At 38.4% G+C, this 25,825-nt stretch overlaps 1 protein-coding gene and 1 long non-coding RNA gene across 3 annotated transcripts in view; one reads left to right on the top strand and one right to left on the bottom strand.

The window, feature by feature from the left end:
- Window positions 1–2: 2 nt before the first annotated feature.
- LOC149042580 (uncharacterized) lies at window positions 3–1,504 on the bottom strand. Its single transcript, XR_016188673.1, has 2 exons — window positions 1,221–1,504; window positions 3–1,013 (listed from the first exon to the last, which is right to left on the bottom strand). It is a non-coding gene; the product is annotated as an uncharacterized LOC149042580 (long non-coding RNA).
- A 24-nt stretch (window positions 1,505–1,528) lies between these two features.
- Window positions 1,529–25,825, top strand: part of LOC113682780 (E3 ubiquitin-protein ligase UBR2) — a 30,375-nt gene continuing 6,078 nt past the window's right edge. For both annotated transcript variants that reach the window (XM_089213149.1, XM_027199966.2), the window contains exons 1-40: window positions 1,529–1,990; window positions 4,323–4,401; window positions 5,980–6,090; window positions 6,659–6,789; window positions 7,150–7,210; window positions 7,822–7,902; window positions 8,440–8,502; window positions 8,765–8,888; window positions 9,946–10,044; window positions 10,978–11,014; window positions 11,126–11,177; window positions 11,377–11,433; window positions 11,609–11,650; window positions 12,132–12,213; window positions 12,339–12,405; window positions 12,804–12,903; window positions 13,883–14,011; window positions 14,438–14,528; window positions 15,524–15,613; window positions 16,364–16,428; window positions 17,034–17,138; window positions 17,282–17,347; window positions 17,659–17,735; window positions 18,054–18,084; window positions 18,621–18,684; window positions 18,910–19,096; window positions 19,777–19,879; window positions 20,075–20,123; window positions 20,398–20,552; window positions 21,338–21,440; window positions 21,995–22,086; window positions 22,664–22,884; window positions 23,169–23,319; window positions 23,399–23,748; window positions 24,105–24,208; window positions 24,305–24,350; window positions 24,448–24,508; window positions 24,975–25,062; window positions 25,424–25,479; window positions 25,558–25,654. In XM_089213149.1, coding sequence (XP_089069275.1) covers window positions 1,653–1,990; window positions 4,323–4,401; window positions 5,980–6,090; window positions 6,659–6,789; window positions 7,150–7,210; window positions 7,822–7,902; window positions 8,440–8,502; window positions 8,765–8,888; window positions 9,946–10,044; window positions 10,978–11,014; window positions 11,126–11,177; window positions 11,377–11,433; window positions 11,609–11,650; window positions 12,132–12,213; window positions 12,339–12,405; window positions 12,804–12,903; window positions 13,883–14,011; window positions 14,438–14,528; window positions 15,524–15,613; window positions 16,364–16,428; window positions 17,034–17,138; window positions 17,282–17,347; window positions 17,659–17,735; window positions 18,054–18,084; window positions 18,621–18,684; window positions 18,910–19,096; window positions 19,777–19,879; window positions 20,075–20,123; window positions 20,398–20,552; window positions 21,338–21,440; window positions 21,995–22,086; window positions 22,664–22,884; window positions 23,169–23,319; window positions 23,399–23,748; window positions 24,105–24,208; window positions 24,305–24,350; window positions 24,448–24,508; window positions 24,975–25,062; window positions 25,424–25,479; window positions 25,558–25,654 — 4,105 coding nt within the window. In that variant the 5' untranslated portion in view covers window positions 1,529–1,652. The remainder of the gene's footprint in view (window positions 1,991–4,322; window positions 4,402–5,979; window positions 6,091–6,658; window positions 6,790–7,149; window positions 7,211–7,821; window positions 7,903–8,439; window positions 8,503–8,764; window positions 8,889–9,945; window positions 10,045–10,977; window positions 11,015–11,125; window positions 11,178–11,376; window positions 11,434–11,608; window positions 11,651–12,131; window positions 12,214–12,338; window positions 12,406–12,803; window positions 12,904–13,882; window positions 14,012–14,437; window positions 14,529–15,523; window positions 15,614–16,363; window positions 16,429–17,033; window positions 17,139–17,281; window positions 17,348–17,658; window positions 17,736–18,053; window positions 18,085–18,620; window positions 18,685–18,909; window positions 19,097–19,776; window positions 19,880–20,074; window positions 20,124–20,397; window positions 20,553–21,337; window positions 21,441–21,994; window positions 22,087–22,663; window positions 22,885–23,168; window positions 23,320–23,398; window positions 23,749–24,104; window positions 24,209–24,304; window positions 24,351–24,447; window positions 24,509–24,974; window positions 25,063–25,423; window positions 25,480–25,557; window positions 25,655–25,825) is intronic.

Genomic DNA, 25,825 nt, shown 5'->3' with positions numbered 1-25,825 from the left:
CAAGTTTTGGTTAAGTTTATTTATTGAGAACAGAGATTTATATAAATACAATTGAGACTTCTTCTATAACTCCAGCGCATGTTATACCTACAATCACGAAACTCAAATACTATTAATCATGTCGTGTAAGTCGGTTATGCAATAAACCTGTGAGGAAACAGCAGTTATTCTGGCGCATGGGTAGACAGGTTTGTAAATTATCATATCAATGGACACATTTTTTTTAATTGTTTAAAAAAACTTGTTAATTTTACCTTATTGTTCTATTGATAGCAAATAACCCAATCCAAACGCTTTAAATGAACTGATACCAGTGTATAAAACACACTGGGACCCGAAGAATGATCATTTGATCATATGATCACGACTGTTAACAAGAGTTCTTGAGTTTTTATGAGTTGTATTGAAACGACTTGAATCGAAACGACTTTGTATCGAAATGACCGTAAACCGTTTCATAGTACAATTCGACTCAAAATTCGCTTCACATGGCAGAGGTATTGTACTAAAACAAACAAGACAGAATGAAGCTAACGCCATTTGTTTCGAATAACACATGAACATGAAGAAAACGGCACCAGTTTAAACTCATGAGACAAAACCCGCGTATTTTTTGAGGTAAATGAATTGGTTCGACCGAAAGCTAGTTAAATAAACAAAGACTGATAGTGGTGAGGGATTTGGGGGCCATGTGATAGATAAGTTTTGCCGAAGCTTATCCTCTAGTTAGCACTTCAAGCCCAAAAAGGCAATTAAAAATTTCTCACCAAAACACAGCAAGAAAATAAGATAAAACCGGAGATGATTGAGGCAAGACTATAACCGTTGTTAAGACTCATGCCTACATACCATGTACAACAGACTTGGAGAACAAAAAGGCCAAAGACAGTTGTAAACCATGACTTGAGAAATCCACCTCAACCTCCCAAGAACGAATTCGCTAAAGGTTGTACAGTAAGAGCAACTCAACCCTGAAGCCGGAAGATTTTTTTAAAGCCCTGTGTCCTGAGTGGCTACAAAGAGAAAGAAAAGACGATGTTATTTGAAGTGATTTGAAGCTTGGGGGTCACCTCGAACTTTACCGAATTTTATTTCAAAGTTGAAGTAAAATAAGATCAAATTCTAAACTACCCTTTATTATCATAACGAATATCTCACGATCGTCTCCGCATACAACCTCCCGATTTATAGAAGTAAGACATCAACATCTTAAGACTAACCTTGAAGATTTGTAGTCTCATATGCACATCTCGATCGTGAGTAAGGCAAATCTCAAACTTCAAGTTTTCGGCCTTTTTTCGCGTTTTGTTCGCACTTAAAATGGCTCATCCGAAGAACCAGAAAACTCCACGAGTATCCACAGAATTAGAAATGGTGGTAAACCTGTCGTGCTCCTTCATCCCTCTCCAAAAAATATGACAAAAAGGTGTCGCTCGCCCAGTTGAAAGCCCGCAGAAGCGCACTAAAAATTTCAAAATGGCGCCGAATGCGCTGAGCAAATTTTATTCGCGCATGCGCTGCGTAATGCCTTCTGCTGATTCTCCGCCATATTTCCCAAAGGAAATCCGTACATAGGACTTTATTTTTCCTCAAAATGTGAAAGTCCGTGGAATTAGTGTGGTGATCGTTACCTTTTTTAGTTTCTATAGATAATGAGTGAAGTCGAGATGAGAGAAAATCCAGAATCCGACTTTGGTGAGCTTGGAAAAAAATGGATTAATTGGCGATTAAGAGAGCTGAGGGAATTCAGGAGTATATTTTCAAAGCACCTCTCGGAACACGTTTATAAATGTTTTGAGCTACATTCGGAGCCAAATCTGAAAGCTGTGATTAACGAAGAGAAATGTCAACGAACGATTTTTGCTCCTTTGGAGTACTTCGTTTGTGGAGAAGACCCCAAGACTGGCTTTCAAAAATTGCAAAGCATGAACTCACCCTCTCAACTTTGCGGAAAAGTGTTTAAAGTTGGAGAGCCGACTTATTCCTGCAGGTTTGTACAAAGAAATCATCCCAGTAAACTGAAATAACGGTAGTTTACTTATTTTCCTTTGATTAAGGCTTATTCTTTCGCGGTCGTATGTTTATGTGCATATTAATAAGTTCTGCTTTGTTCTTGTCGGGTTTGTGGGTCGATCGTTTATTTTGCCGCGTCATAAAATAAGATTTTTGCGATTTTTTCAAAGGCAGAAACGCTCTCAAAGATATGGCCTATGAGATATTGTACCAGATCAAAAAGCTTCACAAAGGCATGTATTTGGCTACAAATCGGGACAGTTGTTTTGTTTATTGTTTGCTGAGATGGATGATAAAAGCATAATGATTAGTTTTCATTATTTAAGATGGCTTTTATTACTACAGGTTTGATTTAAAAAAAAAAAAAAAAAAAATGAATGTCTCAATCGTCGCATGTGATGTTAGTAATTAAGCATGGGCAAATGTCATGTGAGCAATCAAGGAAAACCCAAACAAGATAGTATTTGTCAGCTTTTCCACTTTTTTGGGTCCTCATGACAGTCTGAAGAGTTTTTAAAAATTATATCATATTTTCCCACTTCTAAGCCAGCCAATATTAAAGACAATACTCTTAATTTTTAGCTTTAATATGTAGGTTTAGTTTAATTTTAACATTTCTAAGCGCAATTAAAATTTTAATATTGACAATGGTACTGTATAATTCAATAAATTACAATTTTAGGGTAAATACTGTTCTTGTAGCTTTAACTTAAGTAGTTGTTTTGTGAAATGTCTGTCACAGAACTTGGTTTTGTTGAGATGAGCTACAGCTAAAAATATATGAAATACCATGAAAGGTCTAACATTGTGTAAGCAGTTAACAATATGTGCACCCAAAGTGAGAGTGTTGTCCCAAACAGCATGCAGACATTAGTTTGCTCAAGATTCTGGCCTGCTGAGATGCTTCAAAGAAACTTACTTACTTACTACCTGCCATGCCTGTGTGGCACATAGGGCAGCAACAAAATCTTTCCAACGCTGTCTATCTTTAGCCAGTTTTTCAATGGTGCTCTAGCTGTAATCGAGCCCCCTTAGTCTCTTCTCTACTGTCCTGTGCCAAGTTGTTTTTGGGTGCCCTCTACTTCGTTTGCCTTCAGGTGTCCAGTGCATTGCAATTTTGGCTATGTTGTTACTGGCATTCGGCATCACATGACTGATCCACCTCCATCTTCTCCTGTTGACAAGTGTACGAATATCCTCCTGCTTGGTTTGCCTCAGTAGCTGGTTATTTGATATTTTCTGAGGCCAGAAGATTCTCAGAATCTCCCTGAGGTTAGCTGTGTGGAAGGATGCTAGTTTTGAGAGGTCCTGTTCTGTCATTCACCAGCATTCCAAGCCGTAAAGGAGAGTTGACAATACACAGCTCTGATAGATTCTAAGCTTTGTCTTTGTGCTGTAGCTTGCTGACCACCATACTGATCTTAAGCTCATAAAAGCATTTCTTGCTTTGTTCAATCTGCTTTGTATATCTACACTAGTACCCCCATCTTGGCAGAGCACACTTCCGAGATGTGTGAACTTGTTGGTGTATAAAATGACCTGTCCTCTTACCCTGATCTTTGTTGGGGAAGGGACATTAACACACATGGCCTCCGTCTTCTTCAAGCTAATTCTCAAGCCGACCTGGTTGCTGAACATGCAGAGCCGGTCTGTCTTTTCCTGAACATACTGTCGTGTGTGGGACAATAGGGCTAAATCATCTGTGAAGTCAAGGTCTTCAAGGAGTATAGTAAAAGGGGTCCATCTTATGCCTCTTCACTGATCTTCCATTGTTTGACAAAGGACCCAGTCCATAACAATATTGAATAGCATGGATGACATGGGACTGTTGCCTTGTTGTGGCAGAGTGGCTTGTGCATCCCAGTGACTCCAAGAGCTATGCCGGTGGGGGTGTTTACACTCCTGGTAGGGCCTCCCAAGCCAGAAAGGTCAAGGAGTAGGGTCCAGACTAAAGACAGTCCCACAGCCCTCCAGGCATGGGGGTTAGGCTTAAGGCTAACAACCTTATCCTGTAAAAAGAATTTGTTACGGAAACAGCCCCAAAGATAACCAATATCCTGCATGCAGGCCTTCCAAGGTCTTCGAACCGTACTTCAAAGAAAAGAATCAATTAAATTGTTAGCCTAAGACTATCTATTTCTTTTTTAACAAAGTGTAACACCACTTGTTGGCATAAAATGTCTTAAACATTGTAATACCCCTCTCAAGGAAGTTGGACATGGATTGAAATTCTTTAATAATTTTTCTTGGGTAATAAAATGTATGTGACAATGTTTCAATAAACATAGATTCCTTTTTTGATTTTTCAGGGACTGTGGTCATGATAGTACTTGTGTTTTATGTATCAACTGCTTTCAGAAGAGTATCCACAAAAATCATCACTACAAGGTAGGTTTCTTGTTTCTTGTTTCTTGTTTGTTGACCTGTTAACTAATAACATGTCAAGATACAGTTAATTGAGTTGATAATAAATGCATGTGAATATATGAAAATCATGTATTTGAACTGCAGTTGATAAAAGCAAATTACTCTGTGGTATCTTCACCAACACAGCACCACACAGTTTCTAAAAAAAATTACCTACTTTACATAACACAGCCAGCCATAGTTCATTGTTCAGGGAAAGAACTATTTTTTATGCTTGCTTTTCAACATTTATAGAGGGTGGTAAAGAAGGGTCTTGATCGTGTTTCACACACAAATTTGAGAAACTCACTTCAAACACATGACTGTATTTAAAGGGAAAACTTCAAATTTGTCTTATTGTGTACAAGGTTTTAGGGAAATCTTGGACTTCACAAAATGAACAAAGAATGTACTGTAAAGTGGTAGTGGAATTGAGTGGAGGGTACATTTAGTTTTGTCTGTTATCACATGCCAGGCAAAATTACTGAATGCTGATTGGCTGGAACAGAGAGCATTTTTTTCTTAATGAAACAAGAGGGCATGATTACTTGGTGATGATTGAGCCTTTTTGCTGTTTGCAGCAATGATTTACTGATTGGAATTGAACTGAATGGAGTCTTGTAACATTGTTAACTCTATTTTGCGAATAAAATGTTCATTGAATCTGTTGATCAGTTACATTTGTTTTGACAATTGTGGCAGTGCTGAAAGGGCTTCATTGTGTGCACATCATGTAAAAATGCAATTCCCTAAAACATTTTGCCCATTATGTGATAAACAAGTAATTTCAAGGGTCCTTGGGAAATTAAGGATTAATTTTACATGTATTTTTAAAGTTTTACCTAAAATTTCCCTTGTCACCTTGCAACTTGGGCAATTTTGGGAAAACTTTGAAAATACATGTGAAATTAATCCGTAATTGCTGGTGGTCACTTGTGATTACATGTACAAATTGTACACCTGGTTTCAAAGTTGAATAAGCTCACTGTAGAAGTTATGGTAGAGAACACAAGTATGAGATATGGAACTAAAATTGCACAACACAAAGTTCAGTTGCCATTTCATTCCTTTTACTATTTTTATGTTGCACAGTTTAGTTGCCTTAGACAGCATTTTATTGTAAATGATTAAATTTGTTCATTCCCATATGAGAAAGTTTTGGCAAAAGCAAAATGTGTGATACATGTACACCGGTACATGTACCATCTTTCATTTTTCTGCCTTCAAATCTGAAGTTAATGCTTTTGTTTTAGTGTTCAGTTTTCATTGTTGGGAAAAAAGTGGAATTTTGAGAAGAAAACAGGGAAATTTTTAATTAATCAGATTACTGAAAGTTAGTTAGATTGGATGGACAGCCCCTTATCCCAAAATGGATATAATACAAGCAGAAACAGAATGATCTTCTTGGTTTAACTGCAACGATTGATCACCAACTGCCGTGTATCTATAACAATTCCTAATCCATTAGGAATTTTCCCAGTATTGATCAGAAATCAGGCATGCATGTTTTCTATCTCTACAGAAACCTCATATCCCAGAATACTTTTTAATTTTTTGCAGATGAACACATCTGGTGGTGGTGGATTTTGTGACTGTGGTGATGCTGAAGCATGGAAAGATGGGGTGGCCTGCAGCACACATCAACGTATGGGAGATGCTGAAGTGGAACAGGTGTGAAGTTATATTTTATTTAAAATCTGTCTAATGGTAGAATCTTTTAACTATCTCTTATCCTGAAATTGAGAATTTCAGACATCACAATGGTAACATTGAAAGAAATAATTTAAAAACTTAACTTGTAGTTTTTTCACCCTTCTAGCGCTATGCATATCCTCCATACTATTTTTTGCACATTTCTTAGGGTGCTAACAAGGAGAATTTGTTGGGAAATCAAGTGCTTTGTTAGGTGGTGATTATTTCCTGTATTCTCCTTGATTTTAAGATGCTGTTAGATGCTGGTCACTTTAAGGGATCAAAGGGTTAAGCATTTTGCAAGTAGCCTGCCTTGTTTCTGTGAAAGCAGTGTTGAGTTTCAGACTGAAACTTGAATCAATTTCCTTTAGGTTTTTGTTTTATCTGATTGAGCAAAATTGGGTGATTTCATACAGTTGTTTGCAGAGGACAACTAGGAGATGTACTAAGTTTTGAGACATGTGTAGAGCTGTTGTCCTGCATATTAAAATTTCTATTTTGCCAGTGTCTTGTTTCCACTGCTTTCATTCCTATTTTTTTTTCACAGAATCCAATTGACAAGCTGCCACCAGACACAGCTGACAGAGGAGCTGATATCTACAATGTTGTGTTAAACTACTGTGTTGATCTTATCTGCTGGGACAAGGATGATGAACTTCCTGATTACCTAGATGTGATGTAAGTTTGGAACAGTTGTATAATGTTAAAAAGACCAATTAAACTATTCTGTATCCAATTAAATTTCCTACAATGCACTCAGAAAAATAGAGGTTTAGCTTATCAAGATTGATTCATAACTATTGCACTCAATTTAGCCTTACCTCAACTCTTAACCCACTCACATTTGAGATCAAATATTGATTCTCCCCATGTCTGTTGGATAGATCTTATTACTTAAGTCAGGAGAATTTGGTGTTAGATAAGATATCACCTTTTTGCTTGACAGTGTATTGGTGAAATTCATTTATGGCAATCCCAGGAGTGGAAGGGTTGGAATGATTAGCAATCTTATGAAGTTTTTTTGCTTCTTCATTTCAGTTGCAATGAAGATACTTTTGTTACAATGTTATTTAATGATGAAGTTCATACCTATGATGAGGTTTGTCAATGATCACCTTTCATTTTACTGGATTTGTATGCAGTGCTTAATGAACTTGGTATTTCCTTATCATCCCAGGCTTAAGTAATAACTCATAGTGTACTGTTGTTATGACAAAACTATGTGACCATTGTTCTTTAAATTGCTCTCTAAATCACTGAAATTGTTAATTAAGCTAATGATTGATCAACAGTTTTTTTTCTTTTATTATTTAAACAATTGTTTTTTGCTCAAATTTTACATGTTAGTTTGATTTATTATTATGCGGTACATGTACATTGAATACCTGCCATAATGTGTTCCTTTAGATAAAGTCAAGTTATTGCAATGTCTCAAAACAATTGAAAGTTTGGTTTTAGTTCTTCTGTTACCACATTTATCCAATTTCAATACATGGTAACATGAGATTTTTATTCTAAAGCTGGCTCCTTTATCAGGCATGTAAGATGAAATGAATCTCACAACAATCAATTTGCTTGTGTCAACTTTATCATGTACTTTGGCCCAAGGATCATCTTAAGGGTAGTTTTTCACTACAACTGGTACTTGTCTACAACGTGTAAGGACTTTTGAATGCAGTGATCATGAAAATTAAGTCTTTAAACTGACAGGTTATACAGACTCTGCAGCAAGCAATACCTGGATGTACACAACATCAGGCATTAGCTTTTGCAAATACTGTGGACAGAGAGGTAAGTCTGAAGCCTGGACAATTTTGAAATATCTACAGTAGTTGACTGGGTCACAATATTGAGTCTCTTTGCTCAAGGGTAATTTTTACTTTATTTAATTAGTATGACCAAATGATAATTGAATATTTTGATATTTAAAGTAAGGGTATGCATTTGCTAACACAAAAAGCCTAAATTTGATTTGACGAGTGATACCAAAAAAAAAAAAAACAGCTGTTCCAGCAGTCAAATTATAGAGTCTTTTTGAGGGTAGACAAGCAAGAAGCTGTTTGGGTGGTTAGGAGAAAATCTGTGCCAATCAAGAAGTAAAGGAAACACCACTCACTATGTAGCTTTGGTTGTTTACCAGAGCTACAGTGTAAAGCTGTAATTTTTAACATCTTCGTTTTGGTTTCAGAAACTTATTCTGTTTGAAACATTTGCCATGACTACTGAGCTGACATTCTAGCAAAGTGTTCTCCATAACTGTAAATTGGTAATAAAAATTAAACAGCAATAACCTTATCAATGCTTACATGTATATGCCGTATTTCTCAGGGAAGATCAATTGTGAGGACAGGAAGCTACAGTCAGTGTGAGCAGTCCAGAAAAGTTATAAAGGTACCACAAACGCAAAACTGAGTGTGAGAGACAATCTGCAAAAAGTGGGAATTTTTGGTAACTCTTGTCTGGGAAAAAATGTTACGCTTCGTTCAGTAGCATATACGCATTGCATAACTCACGGCGGTTAAAAGGTTAAGGATTTAGGCGTAGATATTCTTTGGATGGTGGCTTGGATAGAAGGTACATAAAAAGCGTAAAAACTTTTAATTTTGTACATGTATGCGCTTTCCGTAACCCCGTTTTCTTATGGTCTACACAGCAAGGTACTTCAGGACCAAGTCGGAAATCTCTCAAGTGTCGTGTGATGCATACTAAAGTCATTGCACATCAGATGTGTGCAGTTCATATGCTGGCATGGTTGAACAAGATTACCAATTACTCGGGTTGGTTGAAACTGTTGATGTTTCCAAAACTTTTGGTGCACTCTGATAAGGCACATCAGATTTTGAAAATTCTCTTCTGTGGTTAGAAATTAGTATAGACTGTAGGTAATAACATGATTTAGAGTGCAATTTGGTGTTAATAAGCTCGAGTAAATTTTTCAAAGACAACAAAATGATTGCGCGAGCCCGTAGGACAAGTGTAGTCTTTGAAAAATTTACGAGCTAGAATCAAACCGCTGTCTTGTTTTTTCTGATAGTAAAAACAGATTGCGATCACTGGAATAGTCACGTCTACAACACTTCAAGAAAATTTGAACCTGTGCTACATGAGAACGAAGGGCTAACGATGGAAAAGTCAGCTTTGAAACTATTTACGGTGGCCAATTTACACTGTCAACTCAGTTGATAATACTTAATTACCTTTTATACTCTCCCACCGACGCAGCACCAGAGTTTCTATAGAAACTTACACCCTGTATTGTGTAAACGATCGCCGAGAAATAATAAGCGTAGCGATCCTCAGTCGTGAGAATAAATTCCGTAAAGTACTGAACTCGTGTTATCTTGCTGCTCTATTTACGAAGTCTTTTTGCAAAACTGATTAGATTAGATTAGACCAACACTCATAGTCTCAAAATAACTGTAGAGAATGTTCTGTCTTTACAAGGATATTTGAAAATGATTAGACGTTCTAGTCTTCTCGAATGAGGATGATAAGCCTTGGGCCCCTTCTCTTGAATTTTCTGTGTACGGCATGCTAATATAAGTTTATTTTCTAATTGTAAAATACTGAACCTCTGTAAACGATCGAGTTGATAACGTAAATTTGCCACCGTAAAAGGTTTTAAAGCTCAGTTTTCGAGCGTTAGCCCTTCGTCAGGGCGATTGAAGAAGGGCTAACGGCAGAACCGTCAGCTTTGAAACTATTTACGGCGGCAAATTTACATTATCAATTCAGTTGATAATACTAAATTACTTTGTTATACTCTCCCACCCACGCAGCACCATAGTTTCGTTAGAAACTTACCCTCTTTATTCATTTTGCTTTCCTTCACAGATGGTCTGCGGAGGATTCTCTGTAACTCTGTGCTTGTACGTAAGGATGACTGTGATCTTCTAAGCAGAGTATTATTGTCTGACGCCTCCTTGTGGAAAGGTACGGTAACTGTTGACAGCATTTGATTTGCTCATCGTCAGTTTATTTCAGTCATCTATCCAGCTGTGTCTTAAGTAACGATGTTCTTAAGTAGTTGAATTAGGCAATCAGTCCCTCCCTCTCCACCGTGGAACGTGGAATTGTGTCAAAAATGCGGGTTGTATATGTACCGGTAGTTATTCATGGTGGTGAATACACTTGTAATGAAGTATAACTGGTCTGTCACACACTGAGGCCAATTCCGGTGTGGATCGTGACGTCTCGAATGGGTATCCTGTCTTTTTCGCCGATGTGCTCTGCGCCGACAACTCAAGTTTATTCGCTGACGTGTTATGTCCCGTTCGCCGACTTACAATAGAATGATCTGTAGAACAGTTTTACTTATCCTGTCCTTTAGTTATAATTAAAGAAGAAACTGAATATCCATGCAATAAATATATGACTAACAATAAGGTCACACTATAGACAGATGCCAGTCGATTCAGGACTCTGGGAGGATCAGTATGCACCTGAGATTGGGAAAAAGTCCTCAGGAAATTTTTTTTGTTCATAGTTCTGTCTTAAGTCGGCCAACGGGTCAGTAACACGTCGGCGAGTCGACCCGATTTGTCGGCGAAGGGGAGCCCTCGAATACATATTATACCCTCGAATACATATTGCTAGTCTCCTTCATTCGAGTGGATAGACATCATGGTTCACCTTTATGACTGGCTGGGAATACTTCGAAATGCACGAATCATGCCCATTAAAAACCAGCCAATCAAGGCGAAGCAAGGTGACATTCTTGCCTGAAGAAGACTAACAGTTTGCAGTCGAAATGTCGCGGTATACATAAGTGGAAAGGTATTTCGGAAGTGACTGTTGATGAACATCGTGAAACAAGTTACGATTGATACCTTAGCACTAGGACTTAAAAAATCGTTTTTGTTTCAGTTGCTAGGGCTCATACCCACAAGCTTTTTATGAACACGTGAGTACACAAACCATCTGTAATTTCAAATGCCTAAAACGTTACAATCTGCATTACATTTGTTGATTTTCAGTGGAAAATGAATCGTGACTTTTTTTATCGTTTGTGTAGAATGTTGATGGATTCCTTGGGAAAGAGAGCATTTGCCATTCATTTCACAAAGGTAAAGAATATAATGCCTGTCGACGTCTAGAATTAAAAGTCTGGTTACCAACAATCAAATTTTAGTCGCATCGGCGACTAGCAGGTTGCAGTTTCGGACCCTATTTTCTCTGGATTCCAACGTGCATGAAGTCGTAAATTGGGAACAGCGCCCAGCACATCTGCAATAAACGATTATTTTCTGTTATTTTGTTTCGCAGCATTACAGACAGATCCAAAAAGACTTCGTTGAGGATGATCACGAACATGCTGTTTCAGTAAGTGGCGCTTACTTGGTTTGTGGTAAAGGGTTTTATCAAATTAATTGAATTAAATCGACGTCTTGTAGAATCTATAGCACATTTATATTCATTTTTATTACATTGTATTCAGATTTATAATTTTTTTTAAAATTGATTTTTGAAGTAGTTTTTATGTCTATTTTTCCATCAGGTCACATCTTTATCAGTTCAACTTTACACCGTTCCAACAATAGTAAGATTATTTGTATTAATGTCGTTACTTTCAGTAAGAGTTGTGCCTTCACTTCTTAAATGTGGAAAACGCTTGATTTATCGTATTTTTTTCAAACGAGTGGAAGCGGATCGCGCGTATCGAGAATTGCGCGCGAGAGGAGGAGTACATCCCCTTCTCGCTTTTACACGTGTTCTACACCCAACTTCAGTTTGAAGTCCCGCTTCATTCCGCTATGGATCGCAGTTTTTGATCTAGCAGACACAAAATAGTGCACAAAATAATGAACAAAGTAGGGCGCTTTATTATATAAACACCAATGAATACCAAGCGCTTCACTCGCTTCTGAAATGTTTTTCAACTCTCAAAGAGAGATTTCGTATCCCCACGCGGCCATGTAATATCCTCTATGTATGATTTCAGGTAAACTGGTGAAAAAGGGTAGAGGAGGATTATTTATTCCCTAAATCAGTAAAGTTTGAACTTTATTTCCTTAATTTAGGCCAGGATGCTGATTTTAGACCATGACGTGTTGGAAGTGATTCTTTCTGCATTCATGGAGCAGTTGAAGCCGGCTTTGAACAGTAAGTGTGTGGAAATGTGTGGGCTGCTTTGGTCTTCTATCAAGCGCTTTGATTATGTAGTCTATGCGTTTGTTATGGTTTGTTCTTTGATGATGATACAGATGCTGACCTTTTTTTTTGTGCAGGTCGTGGAACCTTTGAGTTTCGAAAGCACTCCCTCAACAGATCCTATTTTATGATGATAGACCTCAAGTAAGTAACAGTGCAGTCTGCAGTGCACTCGTCTATAAACGGAATGCGGGGTAGCGCAGTGGGCAGCCTATAGTTCGCCGATTCGTTGGCTAGAGGGTAGTCAAGGGTAGAACGATATCCCTTTCCCCTCCCCCATTCTTCCTCTTACCCATCTACTACCCCCTTGGGAAGAAGTGTTTCCCTCCTAACCTTTCTCTGCATCAAAATCCCAAGATGTTAGTAAAAGATTAGCGTTTGCTCGCCGAAAATACTCCTGAACTAAAGGCTAGTAACCATTTTGAACAACGGAATGGAGGCGCCGCGACAGGTCCCATGTATGACAAATTGGACTCTTGTGAAGTTTTGTTGACAAAAAAAATCATGAAATTTTTTTTCTAAATTAGTTGTATCTTTCGTAGGTATATTCTGCTACACAAACCCACGGAGTGGACCGAGGAGCTTAGAGGAAAGTTCATTAAATTTTTAGAAAAATTCTTTGGACTGCTTAAGTGTATGCAGGTGAGATAATTTCCAAGTGGAATTAAAGTTATCCCGTTTAATGCAAACTCAGTGTCCTTGCTGTAACCTTCAAAGGTTACTAGTGTAGCGGAGAAGACAATCCGAACGCAACAATCCGAACAATATAAATCACGGTTTAATCAAATGAAATACGTAAACAAAATTACAAACGGAAATAAGGAGATCGGTGTGAAATCACAGATGAAGAGGGCGAAGTAAAGTTGAAGATAGCGTAGTTACGATTGATCGTCACGTTGTAGCTGAATTCGTGTGGTTCGAAATAAAAGAAAATGCAGCAGAAACTAATCTAAGAAAATATCCTTGAGAAATGTAACACTAGCCTAATTAACAAAGAAGCGATTATAAAGTGAACGGAAAGCGAGAAATAAATCGATGTACGTATCCAGAAAAAAAAAAGAAAATATCTTAAATGTGAAATAAAGAACAACTTACTTTGGTCTAGCTCCTAATGATTATAGGTAAATCGCCGATAGCGGATCGCACATGAATACCAGACAAAATTGGTACTTATAGCGATGAAATATGAAATACAATATCTGGTACATGTGCTTAAATGAAACTGATTGAAATAGGAACTTATTGAGTAATAATCATTAACCAACGAAGAAATAATAAACCGGAACAATACACCAGTTACGCGTTTCGAAACTAACACTTGCTACAGCTGTACATTTCATATCGGAAGATGAAAGTGATCTTCCCAGTAACAAATACTACTTAAGAAGTAGTGAACATAAAGCCCGAAAAAATTTAGGCATGGACGGGAGTTGAACCCATCACCTCTGCGACATCGGCGCAATGCTCTAACAACTGAGCCAACAAGCCAACTGGGAGCTGGTCATCTTGTTACAGTTCTATAAATTAGTCTTGTCGCATCCTTAAAAATTACGTAGAAAATCCTTGCCGGCTGTCAGCGTTGGGGTTATGGAATGATTCAAACTGTGTGATTTCCTTTCAGGGCATGGATATGACGACCCGTAAAACAGGTCGGCACGTGGAGATAGAGCCTGACTGGGAGGCAGCGTTCAACTTACAAATGCGAATGATGCCTGTCTACTCGCTGGTTTATGATTGGTGCTTCAGTGATGTAAGTTGTCAGTTTTCACTTTGGTTGGATAAGTCTTGGAAATTAGAGGCCTCTTATTTCCGGAACTTATCCTGGTTATGATCGTTTCCCGTTTCTACTCTTGTGTGCAGAGAAACAGGTGACGTTAAGGATTTGATAAAGAATACAGTGACTCGGTCGGTCATTCGGCCAATGCTTCGCCCATTTACGACAGAAAAACAGATGCAGTGTTAATACTTGGAATTTACATCTACATATAGGAAAATAGCTTTTAATTCAATACTTTCTGCTTCAGAAATATTTAATTACGAACAACTTTCAGCAAAAGCTGTTATGTTTGACAAAGATGAAAAAAATAACCATGCACAGTTTGGAATCGATGGCAGTTCAGTGTTTAGCAAGCAGCGGTAGAGGGAATAACTAAATGAACATGGTGTCTCCTTTCAGGTGCTAATCTTTCGCAGAGCCATTGAATCCATCAAAACACTTCTTGAGGCGAGAAAAAAGCAAGAGGAAGTGGTCATGAAAGTTTTGCATGGTTGGTTAAAGGAACAAAAAGTTGACGTACTTGTATTCGTAAATGTTAAGTACAATAGAGGCAAAATGAATGTGTTAGCGGTCCATGTTTGTGTTGAAAGGGAGATAAGAATGTCGGAGTCACTCTGTGATGACCAGGTGTTAGGTTAACGCCACTTCCCCTGTGTCTCAACAAGCATATCTGAATGCCAAAGCGCACCCGCTCCAAATCCCCGATTATGCTCAGCCTTTCATTGCCTTTTACACACACCCCCGAAAGGACCAGAACTCCAAGCTAAACGTTTTATCATAATGGCCATACAGTGACCTTAAATCGTAAGATGGTCGCCTAAAATAAAATGTCAGGCACCGTACAAAAAAGAAACATTTAAAGGCTTAATTCTCGGATAACCAGAGAGAAAGAGGCATTTTTTTTTTCAATAACAGAAAACAATACAAAAATTATAATATTACAAGTAAAGGCCGGTTTATCTACTTTTATATTGAGACTATGAATAGTAAATTGCTTGTAGCAGGACCACCGAACACAGGTCACCAAATTGGTGACTTTCACTGAAAATTTAGTTACCAATTTTTTTCACTGCTCTGCCATGACAGTTGCCAAAAATTAAACAGTTTGATGCGCGTCAACTGGATGACTTGAAGCGGAGCATAGGTGTGGCTGTCAATCATGCATAGTGGAACGAGGTCGGCAGCATTAAATCGGTTGTAAACGCACGACCGAAGAAACTCTAAGAATGTTGTAAGGGTCACACCTCTCCATTTCGTTGCTTCAGACACACATTTGCTGGCAAACCACCGTCTATAGGCCCTTAGCAGCGTCCAGGTGATAGCCTTGAGCATTTTAAGCGGCCAGCCTGGATTTAAATGCCCGCCTTCAATTGAAAATATAATGCTTTTGCAAAGTCAGGCAGATACGAAAGCAGAAACCCTTTTTTCGCCCTACTTTTTCTTGAAAATTTTGTTTTTTATAATGATGTGTTTTTTTTCCTCCAGTGTCTAATCTTGCGGCGATGAAAGTATTTAAGTATGATGTGGCATCTTCGCCCATTTCTGTTCACTTGCCTGTCTCAAGATTTTTAGCAGGTAAGAACATTCGGTGTGTGCGTAGAGCAGTTTTCAAGTTATTTTGAAAATAATCCGGGAGTATATTGGTTATCCCTCACTGCGCTCTTTGATTGGTCAAGGAAACTTGCACAACAATCACAACCAGTAAGATCGCTCTGTGATTCATCACGGAAACTTGTGCCACACTCAACCAATCAGGTGCATGCAAAAACGAAAACGGTTATTCGCGCGTTTTCCCGCACACGAGGCTTTCTTTGCCTGCACTTCGAGTTCTCATTGGTTCCTGGTGATGTTACTCTTAGCTCTAACTGGCCGTGGTGGTTTCTTTGGTATTCGTTCCACGACTTTAAATCTAAAAGCTCCCCAGGATGATAGAATGCATTCCCAATAAGTGTTGTAAATTGAAACCAAAGTAACTTCATTCATGATGGCCAGCTAGAATAAATAAAATCAGTACAAGGAGCTGACAATATCTCGAAGTGAAAACAAGCGAACCTGCTGAAGAGCAGGAAAACTCGAGAATGATAAAGTCTGGATTTGTGTTATGTTTTTAGATCGGAGTATTTGATATGATTGTATGAGTTTTTTTTAACCATTCAGAGAGCGGAGTGGAGCAAATCAATAATGTTTCAGGATTATACGTGTTGAGAAATCCATTAGAAAATTCCGCAAAATGGAGATGCTGATAGTGGTCGACATGTGTTGAGATCAGTTTGTTATGGGTGACGTACCATTTTAAAGCTCGACTCTTTTTTGTATCATTTTCAGGTCTTCTACTTGCCTGTGAAAAATTTCAGCTGTCATTTTGGGACTTTTTTGGATTCGAAACTCAGGTAAAATTGAAGCATGTAATCTTAATCTTCTTCTTTTTTTCAGCTGTGGCGATTTCGTATAATTTAAATATAACTTCTATTGACTGGCAGTAATCTGGAATGGGTTTGGTCCCAGTCGAACAATGATTTAATTATCTCCTTCGTACACTTAAACAATCGAGTATTAAACTGATAGCAATCAGCCATTTGTCGAAGGCCGTTACTCTGGTTATGGTGTTGGTGCCTATTCACCTCTAAATCTTGTTGGCTTATCGACATTTGGTGTTGATGTGATTGGAAGTAGCAGCGGTTTGGTTTTGGTTCTATAGTAGCACATTGCGTGCTGGAAGGTTTGATTTTGAACCAATACACCCCTACCCCCTCCCCCTCCCCATGCATTTCGTCAGCTTTTTGTAACTGTTCACCAGTACCCAATTATACTCTCGGGTGGAGTATGGTGTACTAATAGAAGTATCTTGCCCCAGTGCGTATCACAGTCACCTAGCTCGGTTTGGAACGTGGACTTCTTGACCCAGAGTCCAGCCATCCAGTTGTGAGGCCATCGCGTCTCACGTAAGTTCCTTAATTTTCTCCGAATAATGTATAATGTGTGATTTCTTTTCCAGGACGACAAGTTGTTTCTAATAGAGTACCCTCTTCGCACTCTCGCTATGGCGGCACAAGTCCATGCTGGACTCTGGCGAAGAAACGGTTACGCTGTGATGCACCAGGTACCGCATGAAATACATTCTGGTCGTTACCTTTTTAGTGTGTCAATAGTTCTTCTCTTTACTTATCTTTTAAACTTTTAACTTTTGTTTCCCTTGTTTTGTTTCTGGCGAAGTAATAATGACATGATTTCGTTTTTATCCAGGTATATAACTATCTGCATGTAAAATGCCGTGCAGATATGTTCGATAAGGATGTGATCATGCTTCAGGTAGGGTTCTAAAGGTGTTTTTTTTTTTCAGTCCGCTGGCTGAGCAAAAAAAAAAACGTTTCAATTTTTTTTCTTTCTTACACGCTCTTTTGTGAGTGCAAGGGGTTCTTTATTATTTCGCGTGATGACATTTTAGAATCGTAGTTTACCAGAAATAGCGTTTCCCAACAAACGCACAAACAAAAATCAAACAACAACAACAACATTACAAGACAAGAAATTGTGATGCATGCTCATGTGAAAACACTGCTGACTTGTAAAGGGACGCTAGCGCTGTTAATTGGTAATTCTATTCTCGTTTTTCTTTGAAGGTTGTGGCTTCGTTTTTGGACAGCGATTATTTGTTAGTTGCTATGTTGGACAAGTTTGATCTCTTGGAGTGGTCAAGGTTACTTTATGTTTTCTTTGCATAGTTTTATTCTGTAGGCTCACCATTTTCTCTCTTATTAACTCCGACCTCCAATCTTCTTATTTCTGTGAAAATTATGATGTTTCTTCAAGAACGTTTATGAAGCAAATTCGTTTTTTCTTGTCATTTATCGTGAAATCTGCTCTGTCATCCAACAGTATATATATCTGAATGTTAGTAAAGCAATTTGGTGACTGAAAAGCTGTTTTCACTGATTGTGCCTCATAGCGAGACGTTCTTTTCTTAATGTTGTTTTAGTTCAGCGGCTGTGTAATTTTTTTTTCTATTATTTTATAGGTTCGCCTTTGATGAAAGCAAATATGACCAGGTGACTATGATGAACCGTATTAAGCTGCGTTTCCATATATTTTTCTCTTTTTGCAATAACAGAATCGTCGAATACGCCTGAAAAATAGTTCGTGGTTAGTCAAACGCGGCTTTTTGTGTAGACTGAGGAACTCTTCAGACGCCTTTGAGAATCTGTAGGGAAATTCGTAGTGTCTCTTTAAAGCCCTCTTTGCTCTCGCAAAATGCTAGTAGTTTGGCCTACTCTGGAGGTTGGATTGTCAACCTTGTCGAGCTTTTCGTAGCTGTGAAATTCAGTTCACTCCAAGATTCGTGGCGTACAAAGCGACAATTATTAATAATGTAGTAGAGCGTTTTCACTTGTGACCATTCTTTTGTTTTGAAGAGTTCCACTCCGACGTGATTGAGGAAATGCGCCAATTTCTCCTAGTAGAATTAGTTCATTAAACCCTCTTCTGGTGGTAATCCAAGAAATGTCCACATCATATCACTGTGGCCAAACTTTTGTTCACCTTCCTCGTCTCTAATCATAGTTGCTGCTTTTGTGGATTATTTCAGGAGAAGCTGACTCAAAGGTTGACGATTGCAGAATCATTCTTGTCCTTGCTGATAGCCATCGTGGGTGAGTACGATACACGATTGCTTTGGTGGACGGTGGAATTCGTTTGCTTAAGCTGAAAAAAGAACCATTAAGGCGTGTTTTAAGGAATATAAAAAATATCTCTTTACTACCAGTTATGAAGCCCTCAAGTGGCCAATTGGAAGTGAACTTCTTGAAATCCTGTTTTGAGCATTCTCAATCTTGTTTTCACTATCTTGTTTTTTCCAATTTTTATCTTTCGTTAAGGTGAGCGCTACATACCTGGTGTAGGCCGTGTGTCAGCGGGCGAGTTCATGAGACGTGAGATCGTACACAAACTGTGCTTACGTCCTATGACGCACAGCGAGCTCATAAAAAATCTTCCTCTCGTCGACAATGAACTGGAGGATGAACAAGGCGTGGACGGAATCATCGAATCTGTGTCAATATTTAAGTAAGAGGCGACGGTCTTCTGGTGTGAATCTTTTTCCCCGTGTAAATTCTCTACGAGAACGTTTTACAGGTCCCAAATCCTAAGCCTGATTGAAGTGAAAATGGAGCGTTCTCTTTGCCGGTCCAGTTTGTTGCAGATTTTAATTCTGCCTCGTCCAGAATAAAATGCTAGAACGACTACAAACCAGTTTATTTGTTGCGGTTAAAGTGAGCCAAAGGCATTTGCATTTGCTCTTTGATCGCTGTCTTCATCTCAAAAAACGTGTATGACGTTGATGTTATTTGTTATTCTGTGGTATGATCTTGGGAAGATTTCCTCAAAATGAATAGTAACCCTTTGCTAAGGGTTGAAATTATTTAGCAAGTCCTTGCATAAGACCTCGAAAGTTGAGGGTCTCTATCATCCTTATAATCTTTGGAATGTTTTGATCACCTTCGAAACTATCTTGCTCAGAAAGTGTTAGTTGTGGAATTATTTTTACCGTCTTCAAAAGGTAATAAACGGTAAATTACTCAATATGAGCATATTAAAACATGAACGGTACCGTTTATTGAAGTTCATTGTCTTGAATATGAGAATGGCTTTTTATGATAAAACGGAAGGTGTGCGTTTGAACGTTAGCCAAGTAGAGCGGAAAAACGCTTTACTCTGATTTGTTCTGCACCAATGCTGTTTTGCAGAAAACCTGGAGTTACAGGGCGAGGACTCTATGAACTGAAACCAGATTGTCTTAAGGAGTACAATCCATTCTTCTATCACTACACACGGGTAGAGCAGTCCAAGGTATGTATATTTGCTACATTTGAAAGTTTATTAAAGAAGACTTTAAGCTACTGCAGCGGCTAATAAGATAGAGGATCAACTATGCCAAACAACAAGTATGATCTTTTCTATATCCAAGTACCTGCCACGTACCCAAATTAGTTTTAGAAATGTTTGTACAGCATTTCACTTTACTTCAAACATTATATCCAACAGGCTGAAGAACAGCAGCGTAAAAGAGGGAGAAGTGAAAAAGAAGTTAGAGGTGCGACTAACGGTTTCGACGATAGTGTTGATGATCTCTTAGCGCTCTGTTCGATTTAGTCATTTTAATTACGATAATCACAACGGCAAAATCAGATCAGAGGAAAGAATTAATGAGGAAAGGTAGCACTAAGCGCGCTAGCGGAGCACCATACGTAATACATTAGAATGAACTCCTCGAGAGGAAAGCGTCCCTTCCAACCGAGTGAACTCGTGTAGTATGTGCTCAACTAAGAGTTGCCCTTTTTTTAACATTTAACTCTTGTTTTTTAAAGGGGATAACCCACCCATTCCTCCTGAGTTTTCCACACCCTTTAGAAGTGTGTTGAACTTGCTGACCAGTAAGATACTTGTGGGACTCATTAATACGCTTCTCCTGCGAGCGCAGTGTACTCAAGCCAGAGCTGTTACGGATTTGCTTGTACAGCAGGTAAGCAGCTAGCTAGACATTGACAGCATTTTTATGGCGAAAGAATATTTAAACGGAAATGTGCTCTGGAAAACAATACGATTTTTGTTAACGCCATTGAAAAGCAGTTCTAACAATTTGCCTCTCATCTGAGTTTGAGATATCAAGGTGATTATGTGGTGTTATTTTCTGATTAAAAGTAGTCTTTAAAAGTGCTTATATTTATTTAAGTATTCAGTAGAGTGCAAGGTAAAAGGCACTAGATGAATAAACAATAGGACTCGGGCCAGGGTCCCCTACGAAGTTTACTGCTAACCCAACCCCAGTAAAATTTCCTATGATCCTAACCCGGCTTACTTCCTTAACAAACTGGGTATAGACAAAAAACTAGGTGAAATATGATGTTATTACTACTAGATAATATAATATTATGAATAATTTTGGAATATGAGAAACTTGACGAGAACACTGAGCAACAGTGTTACTTCTACGAAACTTAGGAAAGATAATATTTTAAGACCTTACGTTGTTTCGGTCAAGAACATGGTTCAGGAAAAAATTCAATTTCTGTTTGAAATGCATAAGGTGCAATTTGCCTCAGTTATATCAGAGACTGCATTCCAGAGGTTAGCTATTCGAATAAAGGAAAAGTCCCTAAAACCAGATATTCTTGGAATGCCCCTATTAGTAGTAGTGTTAGCCGCTGTTGGTGGGAGTGATTGGTCTAGGTCTCGAAAACCTGACTAGAAGCTATCACCATAGTCACCTTGCTTACTAAAGAATCCCTATTTCATTTTGCATTGTAGGTTCTTCATCTAATTTGTCTTGCTCTCCACGAAGAAAAAAGGCATCGGATGAATAAAAAAGCAGACGAATTCAACTTCATCTCCGTTGCAACTTCCCAAGGAGGTATTTACTGGTTCACATATCTCAATTGGCCATGTTAATTATTAATTCAAACCAAATGGATTGAATGGTACTACTTTCCTGACACAAAAAGGTACTACCACTTTTAATCGTGCGCAGGAGACAGACGCTTATTACATTTTCTCCAGTGCATACTGAAGGAAAACCATCCTTTAATAAGCTGTTTTAAATCTGTTAAAATCCTCAATTCCCAATTAATCGCCCCATTTTGTGAGACGATAGCCACAATTTCAGAAAGGTGGTTGCAGTTGTTTTTTTTCCTGACAGTTTTTAGGATTGTTTTCGATGTGATAATATCAAAACCAAATCAATTTTGTTGGCCAGTCTGAACTTAGTGGAATAATTAAAGGAGCCAATAAGAACTCAGAGTTGTTACATGTAAGTAGCTTCAGGCGTTAAAAAAGTGGGAAGTGGCTAAGTAGAGTTTGGCTTTGGTTTTGCAAACGATTGCTTAAAATAATTCTTTAAGCTTTCGAGACTTATCCCTTAACATGATAAAGCAATGAATCCCGGTTTATTATGCTACGTTTTTGCAGATCATCCGCAAAGTCTTCTAACAACACTGGAGAAATTGCAGAACTGTGAACTGCCTGAGGAACATGCTAGGCAGTTGGTGTGGATCTTAAAGGTAGCTCGCGGCCATTATTATCATTAGGTTTTTTCTCTGTTCGTTTGTTTTACGGGAGTTGAGGGCATTTTCGGAAGGTTAACTTAGCTAATATTAAGGGGGTAAGTTTCTAAAGAAACTGTGGTGCTACGTCGGTGGGAGAGTATAGCGGGTAATTTAGTGTTAACAACTGAGTTGAAAACGTAAATTAGACGAAGGGCTAACGCTCGAAACGTCAGCTCTTTTACCCTTTACGGTGGCTAATTTACGTTTTCAACTCATTTGTTAGCTAGTATTAAGTTCATTACATTCAGATCGTTTTAATTCGGTTTCGCCATCCTTAAACTTAATTGAAACATCAGTTAGGAGGACGAGAAGAAACATGAAATATATTTACAATCCTCAGGATGTGTACAATAGCAAAAGTACGTAAACCTTCTGTGAATTCGGTCAAATTTTGTAATATTTGTGTGCTTTAGCAAAATCGCTTACTATTCCTTCCGATATTTGCTGGTTTGGGTTTACCGTAATAAGTTTTGTAAAGTTCGAAAGTTTTTTCAGGCTGTGACCGTGATTGTTACCAAATTTCCTTTCCTAGAATTTCTACGAGGAGCTTGAGGCACGTCAAGAAAAGCCCCAGGGGGTGGGTATAGTGCAGCGCACCCAATTTGAGAGGAGTATTTCACAAGAAGAAGAGAAGGCAAAGAGAGCTCGGCTTGCTCAGGAGAGGAGAGCCAAAATCATGGCGCAGATGTCTGCTTTGCAGAAATCTTTTATCAAAGAAAATGCCGCTTTATTGGCATCAATGGAAAATGAGGAGTAAGTAAAAACTAGCGACCCAGGTTAGAAAAGATTAGAATGACAAGAGGTTTATACTCGCACAAACATGTTATATCACCTGCATCGTCTATGGTGATCTTAGGTAAACATATTTGTGGAGCAAGTGCGTAACTTTTTTGCGAGCGAAGTTTAAACTGAAGGATTTGACAGTCGAGATATGTATCTCCATAAATCTGTGTAGAAACTCTAACTCTTTGATTGAAACAACCAGATAACGAGCAAAAGTATGCTTAATAGGACTGTTGTTTTTCTCTATGTGCTAGTTACAACACAGCGGAGTCTACAGTCGCAGAATTTAACGAAGTCGTTTTACATGATGAGCCTGTAGTACTAGGAGTTCAGCGCTGTCAGAAAGGAGTGCGAACTACACACTATGCAACCGAGCCTTGTATTTTGTGCCAAGAACAGCAAGAGGTGAGAGTATGTCAAGTCAAATGGAGATGGAAAGTTCGTAAGTTATTTCAGTACAGCAATGTTTGTTCTTCGTTAACAGGTTAGTAGTGACGGACGAGCCTTAGTTATAGCCTCTTTTGTCCAGCGGTCGACCGTGTTATCGCGATCCCGCGGCAAAATGTTCGAGAATGGTGACGAGCTAGACCCCCTTTACACCCCGGGGGACCACTACTGGGGAGTCCATGTCAGCAGCTGCGGTCACATGATGCATAGCGACTGCTGGCAAGGATTCTACCAATCCGTTGTGGTCAAGGAGAGAAGAGCCATGCGTATGGGACAATATTTCAGTGTGGATGTCTCAAGAAGAGAGTATCTGTGTCCATTGTGCGGCTGTATCAGCAACACAGTTCTACCCGTGGTGCCTGCACTGTTCAACGGTCGGGGAGAGGGGTAAGATGATAATTTTTATTTGAGAAGTTTTTAAAGTGTTCGACTAAAATTGTGGATCAGTCGAAGATTATGATAATAACAACAAGGACCCACAAAAGTTCAAGATCAAGATGGTTAACCCTGCGCCAAGTGTAAGAGAATACGCGACTCGTGATTGGTCAAGAAGGTGTCTGGAATTATTTTTAACCAATCACAAAGCCGACGAACCAACTGAGGTGGTATAAGTTCTCAAGAAATAAATAATCTATGGAAATGAAAAAAGACGATGTTTGTGCAATTCACTGAACAACCCTTTTATGTTTTCAAAAGTCTTTATGATTCCTGTGTTTATTGCGTCACTTTTTCCTTTTCCGTAGAGTTGAGGAGGTAACAATCCCAGAATTTTTAAGTGGTATGCAAGATTTGGTCTCGTCGAATCTCAATTTATTATCAGAAGAAGACGACAAGAAAAAGAAGGAAGGTAAACATACAAGGCGGATCAAGGGGGAGGGGAGGGTCCAAAGGAAACATTTGTGTTAGTCTCAATCTTTTCCGCACTGTTTCTTTCTTTCACCAGCATCAGAAAGATTCCAAGCAGTATTTCAAAATCTTCTCAAAACTGGGTGAGGCTAGAACGTCTTTTCCTCTAGTTTCCTTTTTTTTTCGCATCCTTTTTTTTTTATATATATCCTGAGATAAATTTTGACTTTTCTTCCCTAGAACGAAGTTTTCCAATGATTTGAAAGAAATGATGCGGGTTTTCTCTCAGTCTTGTTTCACGGTGAGTAAACACGTCATGGCTTCAATTCATTGTTACCTAAACATTTTAAAGGAATACTTTATTTCACCGTTTGTGCTGAAATTTTGTGTTTAATCTATCTTTTTTGATGAAAAGTCTAGGTGTAAAATAAAAGTTCCTTGGAGAAAAACCGGTGAAACTTCAAACTCGTGTTTCTTACTATTGTTTTGCAAAATTTTATCACAAGCGAAAAAAAAAGAACTTTCCAGTTGCACATCCGAACACTGGCAAAGCCAACCCGATAAAATTGTTCTTTTATCGAACTTCTAGTGAAAATTGGCCGATCGGGTTGATAAAAATAGTAATGATATTAAAAATAAATCGATGAATATATATTTAAAGAAATAAAAAGTTAAATAACGGACTAAGGAGGCATGAGTTCATGGAAAGCCCGGATGCTAATGTGACATTTCTTTTTTTCTTATTTTTATCGTGTGTGTGCATTTAGGTTGGATTAGGAGTTGATCCTAATGATGACGACAAACGTGTTCCCCTGCTGGTCTGGGAAGCATGTGCGTACACCATACAAAGTGGAGGTTAGTTCATACTTAAATTGATTGTACATACATCGTCGCAAAACGGTCAGCGCAACTCCAGGAGTAAGAGTCGACCTCTTAGCACCTCTTTCGTTGAGGTGTGTCTGTGAACGAAGTGGTTGTATGAAGTGCTAGCTTAGTGTAAGTTAATACTGAAAGAAAAATTGTAAGAAAATAGATGAAGGCGGTAAGTTTCAAAAGAAAATGTGGTGTTGCGTCGTTGGAGGAGTATAACGAGATAATTTGGTTTGATCAACTGAGTTGATAATGTAATCGGAAAGTGTTTCAAAAGCTGACATTTCAGTTAATTTGATGTTGTGTAATTGGGGACCAACTAATTTGCTTTGTTTGCTGTTTCTAGAGAGTGCTCTAAGAGTAGAAGGCAAGCCTCTTTTCTCTGGCCTTACATCTCGCCAGGTAAAATCGTGAAATCATTACAACTTTTTATAACTTTTTTTTGTGTGTAACATTCCTGTTTTGACATTTTCCACCTAGTTTCAGTGTATGGCAGCGTTAACTCGCCAAGCTTCAGTTGTGTCAGGAATATTTTCAAACAAGGCCATTCAAAGGCACTGTCTGCGGCTATTATCTGGTAAGGAAAGAGTTGGAAAAATTGATGATTTTTAAGCTCGTTTGTTAGGTAAACAAAGTTTTTATTAAGTTCTCTCAAGAAGGAGACAATGATGGAATCTCTGTTCCTATGAGATTTCGAACCTTGGACCGTTGAGGGTCCGTTGAGTTATAGAGAACCAACTGTACCACT

Source organism: Pocillopora damicornis, chromosome 7 (genome assembly GCF_964200805.1).
Source record: "Pocillopora damicornis chromosome 7, jaPocDami1.2, whole genome shotgun sequence".
Taxonomy (NCBI): domain Eukaryota; kingdom Metazoa; phylum Cnidaria; class Anthozoa; order Scleractinia; family Pocilloporidae; genus Pocillopora; species Pocillopora damicornis.
This window is presented reverse-complemented; position numbering and strand designations above follow the sequence as displayed.